Source organism: Danio aesculapii, chromosome 2, assembly GCF_903798145.1.
Source record: "Danio aesculapii chromosome 2, fDanAes4.1, whole genome shotgun sequence".
In the NCBI taxonomy this organism is placed as follows: Eukaryota; Metazoa; Chordata; class Actinopteri; order Cypriniformes; family Danionidae; genus Danio; species Danio aesculapii.
In genome coordinates, this window is record NC_079436.1 from 57,759,879 (window position 1) to 57,767,678 (window position 7,800).

Sequence of the window (7,800 nt, forward strand, 5' to 3'; positions counted from 1 at the left end):
AACAATCTGTAAAGCACTGATAGAAAAAGCATGTGACTTGCTCCAAGTGGTGTCACTTCCAGTGGCGGGAAACTCTGGAAGGTATTGAGGCGTGTCTTTATTCTTCTCATATTAATTTGAGCGAAATGTGTTGGATTCAGGTGGCTCAGTGGTTAGCACTGTGACCTCACAGCAAGAAGATTGCTGGTTCGAGTCATGGCAGTTGCCGTTTCTGTATGGAGTTTGTATGTTCTCCCTGTGTTGGCTTGGGTTTCCTCCGGGTGCTCCGGTTTCCCCCACAGTCCAAACACATGCGCTATAGGGGAACTGAGTAAGCTAAATTGGCTGTAGTGTATGAGTGTGAGTGTGAATGTGAGAGTGTATGGGTGTTTCCCAGTACTGGGATGCAGCTGGAGGGGCATTTGATGTGTAAAACATATGCTGGAATAGTTGGCGGTTCATTCCTTTGTGCCGACCCCTGATAAATAAGGGACTAAGCTAAAGTAAGATGGATGTTTCTTTAGGATTTCAGACTAATTATGTGTCAACACTGTTACTATCATATTTCAGTGCATTTCTCATTCGCTTTTTAAAAACAATAATATAAAGAAAATGCGTATAATTGTGATGTCTGGTTTGAGGTTAGCATCTGGAGCTAATGCACAAAATGTCAATTAAAACAACAATTAAATGCTCCTTATCACATTTAAGTATACTGTAAATAATACAGTTGTTTGTACAATTTGTTGTACAGTATCATTCAAATTAAAGGAAAATGAATGGAAATGTACCCACAATTCTGCAATGTGTCATATATCAGGCTCTCCATTAGTGAAATTTGCATAACAGATAGTGTAAAGCATTTTTATATGAATGCATTACATAAAGCCTCATGTTTTTACTGATGTGTGTGTGGGATATAACTGCTATGATGTTCGGTGTGTTGTCATCTTTCTACAGATGCTGAATGTAGGAGTGTTTTCACACTTATGTAATATTGCTTTAGCAGTCAGAATAGGCGGAACACATTCAACCTGCTGTTTTCAGCCAAACATCTCAGGAAAAATAAAAAAGTTAGCGATGTTAAAGTCCACATGAATATTTTTTTTCGTACTGTGATGCTCTGTGGTTAGCACTGTCGCCTCACAGCAAGAAGGTCGCTGGTTTGAGTCCCAGCTGGGTCAGTTGGCATCTCTGTGTGGAGTTTGCATGTTCTCCCTGTGTTGGCGGGTGCTCCGGTCTACTTTGACTGACATACGTAATACAGCATTTTTGGCCATGTTTGCAATAGTATCTGGATGCAGCCTTTATTATGCAAGCTGAAATTGCATCTCTCAGCGATGCAATGTCAGACTCAAAGCACTCAATGGAATTGGTGAAATCATATGAGGGGTAGGGTTAGATGAGCCCATTAAAAAGTATTGCATGCAGCTCAGATTGCATCTGCACAGGGTCTGTATTCAGACCGCTCTCCATGTTTGTAGATCAGCAACACCAGCATCACAAATGAATCACCAGTGAGAAACACCATGATTTTTAGTAGTGTTATCCAGAAGAAATGTGATACCAGTGACAATTTTCATGACAAATTCATATTACAAATTGCCTAATGCAACGTATATAACAACGTTGACAATCATGGTATACTAACTGAATCGCGTTAACCAATTAAAGCTGGTCACACTTGACCTTCGAAATTGCATCACATGATTTTGCAAGTCCAATCGAAGATCAAAACAGGACGGTTCTAATTTAAAACACGGACCAATCACTTGTTTTTTTTTTATTTATTTATTTTTTTTTATATATTTGTTAAATTATTAAATTTTTTTTAAAACTTGTTTAATCATACCCCTTCTTGCCTTCTAGCGTGACTAAAGCTTTACACTTTTTCTTTTTTTACATTTATATTATTTTAAAGGAACTGTCTTTCCCAAAAATTTACTAGAACATAAATGGATTAACAATTCAGTGAGAATTGGGTCATGAGTAAGAGATCTTCAGGAAATAAGTTCAGTGATTAAGTTTTAAAAATAGCAGATTTTTGAAACAGAACACACGTGATTCTCTATGGGACAACCTTAATTATGTTCTCTAATATTCAGTATTTGTCATTTACAGCACCTATAGTTATAAATACATTATTTTGAATGGTGGAAAAATTACCGCAAAAGCATACTCTCTGTAAATTGTAGGCACAAGCAGTTTTTGGAATCAAAAGTAGTTAACTTGACTCATTTCACCCTTTTGTGTAATTTAATGCAAGTAATTAACACAGAAACCAAATATTTTCCCCAAGTCCAGGACTGAGGTTAAAAGACGGGTGAGGAGGAGGAGGAGAGGAAAAAAAAAAAAAAAAAAAGAAAAATTCTGTAGTGACAACTGTCACACTTGTTTACCATTAAACCTTTAGGTCCAAATCAAGAGTCACTTGCTAAACTACATACAATTTTAGTGGATTACTATGAATAGTCAGTTTGCTACATACTGGCAACAACTACAACATCCCTCCAAAAATAAAATTCATTCATGCCTAGGAAACTTTACTTCAAAATTTTATTGGAAATCAGTTTAGGAACATTGCATCATATGGCAGTTTAACGGTTTCCTAACCCTTGACAGAGTAGTAACGTCTTAGGGTAGAAAAGCTGCTGGAAGGATGAGAAAGGTCACCAGTTGAGGTCTGGAGGACAGAGGATGAAGATCCCGTAGAAGACGAATCTTTGGCATTTTGAGCCTGGATTAGTCCACCATATGTGGTGCTTCCTTGCAAAGTGTAAGGAGCAGAGGAACCTGTCTGAGAGTCATAGACCGTAGTAATCTTCTTTGAACTCGGCACAGCTGACTGACTTGTAACAACTTGGGGCAGGGATACAGATACGTATGGGGTTGAAGGTACTGAAACAACCTGGCTTGTTGAATCTTGACCCTGGAGTAGTCCTTGCAGAGTGAAGGGAGCAGAAGAACCAGTCTGAGTGCTATAGACAGACGTAACCTGCTTTGAACTTGGCACAGCTGACTGACTCGTAACAACTTGGGGCAATGATACAGATACGTATGGGGTTGAAGATCCCAAAACAACCTGGCTTGTTGAATCTTGACCCTGCAGTAGTTCTTGCAAAGTGAAAGGGGCAGAGGATCCTGTCTGAGTGGTATAAACAGAGGTGACCTGCTTTGAACTTGGCACAGGGGTCAACTGACTAGGAACAACTTGGGGCAATGATACAGATACGTATGGGGTTGAAGATCCCAAAACAACCTGGCTTGTTGAATCTTGACCCTGCAGTAGTTCTTGCAAAGTGAAAGGGGCAGAGGATCCTGTCTGGGTGGTATAAAAAGAGGTGACCTGCTTTGAACTTGGCACAGGGGTCAATTGACTAGTAACAACTTGGGGCAAAGATACAGATACGTATGGGGTTGAAGGTACTGAAACCACCTGGCTTGTTGAACCTTTACCCTGGAGTAGTTCTTGCAGAGTGAAAGGGGCAGAGGATCCTGCCTGGGTGGTATAGACAGAGGTGACCTGCTTTGAACTTGGCACAGGGGTCAATTGACTAGTAACAACTTGGGGCAAAGATACAGATACGTATGGGGTTGAAGGTACTGAAACCACCTGGCTTGTTGAACCTTTACCCTGGAGTAGTCCTTGCAGAGTGAAAGGGGCAGAGGATCCTGTCTGGGTGTTATAGACAGAGGTGACCTGCTTTGAACTTGGCACAGGGGTCAATTGACTAGTAACAACTTGGGGCAATGTTACAGATACATATGGGGTTGAAGATCCCGAAACAACCTGGCTTGTTGAATCTTGACCCTGCAGTAGTTCTTGCAGAGTGAAAGGGGCAGAGGATCCTGTCTGGGTGGTATAGACAGAGGTGACCTGCTTTGAACTTGGCACAGGGGTCAGCTGACTAGTAACAACTTGGGGCAATGATACAGCTACATATGGGGTTGAAGGTACTGAAACAACCTGGCTTGTTGAATCTTGACCCTGCAGTAGTTCTTGCAAAATGAAAGGAGCAGAGGATCCCGTCGGGGTGCCATAGACAGAGGTTAACTGCTTTGTGCTTGGTCGTGTCATCAACCGACTAGTAACATATTTGGGCAATGATATGGTTGCATATGGGGAAGACGACCCTGGAACAAACTGACTTGTACCTTGAGCCTGGGTAATTACGCCATAGGTGGCACCTTGAGAAACTGAACTAGACAGACTCGGGGAGCTTTGGTCATTAGTGGACTGGCTAGAAACTCCAGTCTTGGAAGGGAAGCTGCCACTTACCCCTTGTGCAAAAACAATTGGTCCAGAACCACTTGTGGTGGATCCAGACAAACCCTGAAGTGACACTAAACCACCAATACCAGATTGATCCACAGGCAGAGAAGCTGAAGAGGGGGTATTTGGAGGTAGAGCTTGGGGTGTTGAGTCAGAACTGCTGGAAACATCACCTTTAACAACCTGAAGTAGATTAAACTTGGGTGTGTTTTTTGGCAAACTAGAGACCACTTCTTCAAGCAAAACCCCAGTCACAGGGGCTTCTGGCACAGAAGACTGGACCGCAAGAGGCAAGAAAGCGTTGTCAGATGGCTGACCCCACCGTTGGCCAGCATTTCGATAAGTTGAATCTAGAAAAAAAAAAAAAAAAAAAACACACGAGAAAAGTTAACATTTTAGTTTGTGAATTAATCACTTTAAGGGTCTTCAAATGTTTTAAATCCACAAACTAAGAAAAGTTCCTAAAAGATAAGTGCACTTGTGATAGAGAAAACATACAATCATGAACTACTTACATGCATAACCAGGAGCATTCTTCCAAAACAGCAGGAAGACTACTAACAAGGGTAACCTACAAGTAAAAAGAGATAGCATCATTACATTAATCATTTTCAAGAACTCAATATTTGCAGAACAAAAACTAGTGATGTGACATCGTGTGCCGGGGCTTCGAAGCATGTATCAAAAAAACGATACAACTCGCAGTGAAGCAGTGTGCCGGAGCTTGATTTGTTTTGCCATAATCACGTGATCAGTGACGCCTGAAGCTTCACTTTCTCCTATACCCATGTGACTGCTTCGAATTTTGATTCAACGGTTTAAACACCCCCATGGGTTAGTAAAGTGTATAGCAAGAGATTAGGCGTCGATTACATACATTTCTACTGTTTCAAAGCACTGCACCTGTCCCACACACCAGTAATTAAACTAAAATACAATAGTCATTTATAGTAAAAAGGTTTTGAAGCATACTAAAAAGTGTATTAGCATATTTTTTTACAACCATCTTTAAAGAAAACCACTGCATATCGTAGTATTGTGTTTAACGGAGGCCAGCTGGCGAACGCAGCCCGAAAGCTTCACTCACATAGCCTCCTCAGTGCATTCGCCTCCCATGCAGGAATCGAGGGTTCAATCCCCACTTGGAACGAGTGGCTGGGTGAATGACTAATTGGAAGATGTCAGTACGTTTGAATATCTTGGATTTTACTACAGTCATCTGTGGTGTACTGTAATATACCTTATGAGTAAAAACTACAGTAATTGAGTTATTTGTTTATATTACCTGTTGTTGTATTACTACATGAATGAGTTCGTCAGTTGTGAACATTTGACATTGCAACACAGTCCTTTCCCACACTTTAACCAGAAGAGGTCCTCATCGAGCTCTGATTTAGAAAGCTTCGAGTAACTAATGTTTTTCCGATACAATTGAGTCAAGCGCTTCACTGGTTCAGAAAGCTTCTTTTCACCATCACTAACACAAACAGTGCAACTGGATAAACTCACCTTTTCCACCCTTGATCCATGGCTTAATTAAACCAAACAACAAAACCGACCACTGACTGCTTATGGTTACAAAGCCCCATAAACGACCCACAAATCCAAGCATGCAAACTGCTGGAGGTAAGTGTATTTTATAGACCTTCAGCCATTCAATGAAATTACCAATTACATTAACACTGTTCAGCTGTGAAAATCACTGGCTGTTAAAAGACAATTGAATGTTTTGTGAAGGCTCTGACCCCCTCTGCTGTTTAAACATTGTAAAGCAGCTAATCCCAGCCTTTCACTGTTTATTGTGTACAATTAATGAGTTAATAAGTAAATTAAATATTTATATATATATATATATATATATATATATATATATATATATATATATATACAGTATATTTTATTGTCTAATGTATCGATTTAGCTAAATTGTACATTTTATTGTATTTTTGTTTACTAGTATTATGAGCGTCATTCACTTGCCCACAACAAAGCGTATGAACCGAGTTGTTACATATTTTTCATATAGTTTTCATTTGTTAAATATCGCTTGATATTGCATTCTTGGCACCAAATACATTCTAATAAACAACCATAAATTACATGTTTTTAGAAAAGTGTAAAATAATCTAACAGTACGTGGCAAAAGAAGAAAAACTCTATTGCTCATTTCTTTAGACACTATTTATGGGAGGGTACTAAACATTGCTGTTTGTACCATACTCTTCCGTGACTTTATCTTAGATTTTGGTGCATCAATCTATTAAATTGCTTCATTTGATTTGCACTTCATGTTTTGTTTTATTTTAAATTCATTGCTGGGAAAAGACAAATGTTTAGGCTCAAAGCCTTCCTCAATGTGCAAAGCAATTTATTTCCTCCTTAACTAATCACGCAGCAAAGGAACAGCAACAGTTAATGGAATAAACATTGGTTAACTTCAGTGAATTATATTATTTCATCCCAGGTTGTGCCTCACTTACTTTATTGTTTTTTGTGTCAGCCCAAAAGAAAATTGATAATAAGAGGTTCAGGGCTGTGAGCCCAACTAAAGCAAACACTTTTCTCTATGATGGTGACTTTAGTCTATGTGGTCCACATATGTTTTAAGATAACTGGGCCACATTTGCCATATCTTCTCTGGGCCACTATAGGCTCAAATCCACATTAGCCATAGCTTACTGTGCCGAATATTTGCCAAAAGTGGCCCACATATGTTTTAAGATAACTGGGCCCCATTTTCCATATCTTCTCCGGGCCACTATAGGCTAACGGATGCATTAGCCAGAGTTTACTGTGCCGAATATTTGGCAAAAGTGGCCCACATATGTCTTAAGATAACTGGGCCACATTTGCACCTACACATATGAGCCACTTTAGGTTTAGACCCAGATTACCCTTAAATGACTATGCCACATTTTTGCCAACTGTGGCCCACATTTGTCCTCCATACTTTGGGCTAAATTGACCATTTTCCACATGGGCCACATTAGGCTCACATTCAGATTACATTTTGCCAAAAGTGCCAAATCTTTGCCTTAAGTGGCCCATATTTTAATTTGAATCTTTAGTCCCCTTTTGCCATTGTACAGGTGGGCCACTTCAGGCTCACATTCATTTTGTCTTGGCCGAAGGAATACCACTAGTGCCGCATAACTGCCTAAAGTGGCCCACATTCGTATGCTATCTGGGTATAGCACACTTTACATACATTTCATTCATACATTTTCTTTTTGGCTTAGTTCCTTTATTAATCAGGGGTCTCCACAGCGGAATGAACCGCCAACTTATTCAGCATATGTTTTATGCAGCGGAAGCCCTTCCAGCCACAACCCAACACTGGGAAACACCCATACACTCTTGCATTCACACGTTTACACTATGGCCAATTTAGCTTAATCAATTCACCTATACCGCATGTCTTTGGACTGTGGGACAAACCGGATCACCCGGAGGAAGTACATAGATTCTTGGCACCAAAATAAATAACAAATATAATACCACAACCATACATCACAATTTTTTTCATACAAACCATTAAATAACGTGAG

The 7,800-nt window shown here is 39.9% G+C and overlaps 1 protein-coding gene across 1 annotated transcript; it reads right to left on the bottom strand.

Moving 5' to 3' along the window:
• Positions 1 to 2,521: 2,521 nt before the first annotated feature.
• Positions 2,522 to 5,781, bottom strand: LOC130238827 (mucin-4-like). Its single transcript, XM_056469945.1, has 4 exons — positions 5,762 to 5,781; positions 4,768 to 4,823; positions 3,961 to 4,602; positions 2,522 to 3,795 (listed from the first exon to the last, which is right to left on the bottom strand). The coding sequence occupies exons 1-4, from the start codon at positions 5,779 to 5,781 to the stop codon at positions 2,588 to 2,590; spliced, it is 1,926 nt and encodes a 641-aa protein (XP_056325920.1). The 3' UTR covers positions 2,522 to 2,587.
• Positions 5,782 to 7,800: the final 2,019 nt, after the last annotated feature.

Coding starts and splice junctions, on each gene's coding strand:
- LOC130238827 (XM_056469945.1), bottom strand. CDS start 5,781: ATGGATCAAGGGTGGAAAAG. Junction 4,824..5,761: donor ATGGATCAAGGGTGGAAAAG/GTGAGTTTATCC, acceptor TTTTACTTGTAG/GTTACCCTTGTTAGTAGTCT. Junction 3,796..3,960: donor AGAACTACTGCAGGGTCAAG/ATTCAACAAGCC, acceptor TGCAAGAACTAC/TGCAGGGTCAAGATTCAACA.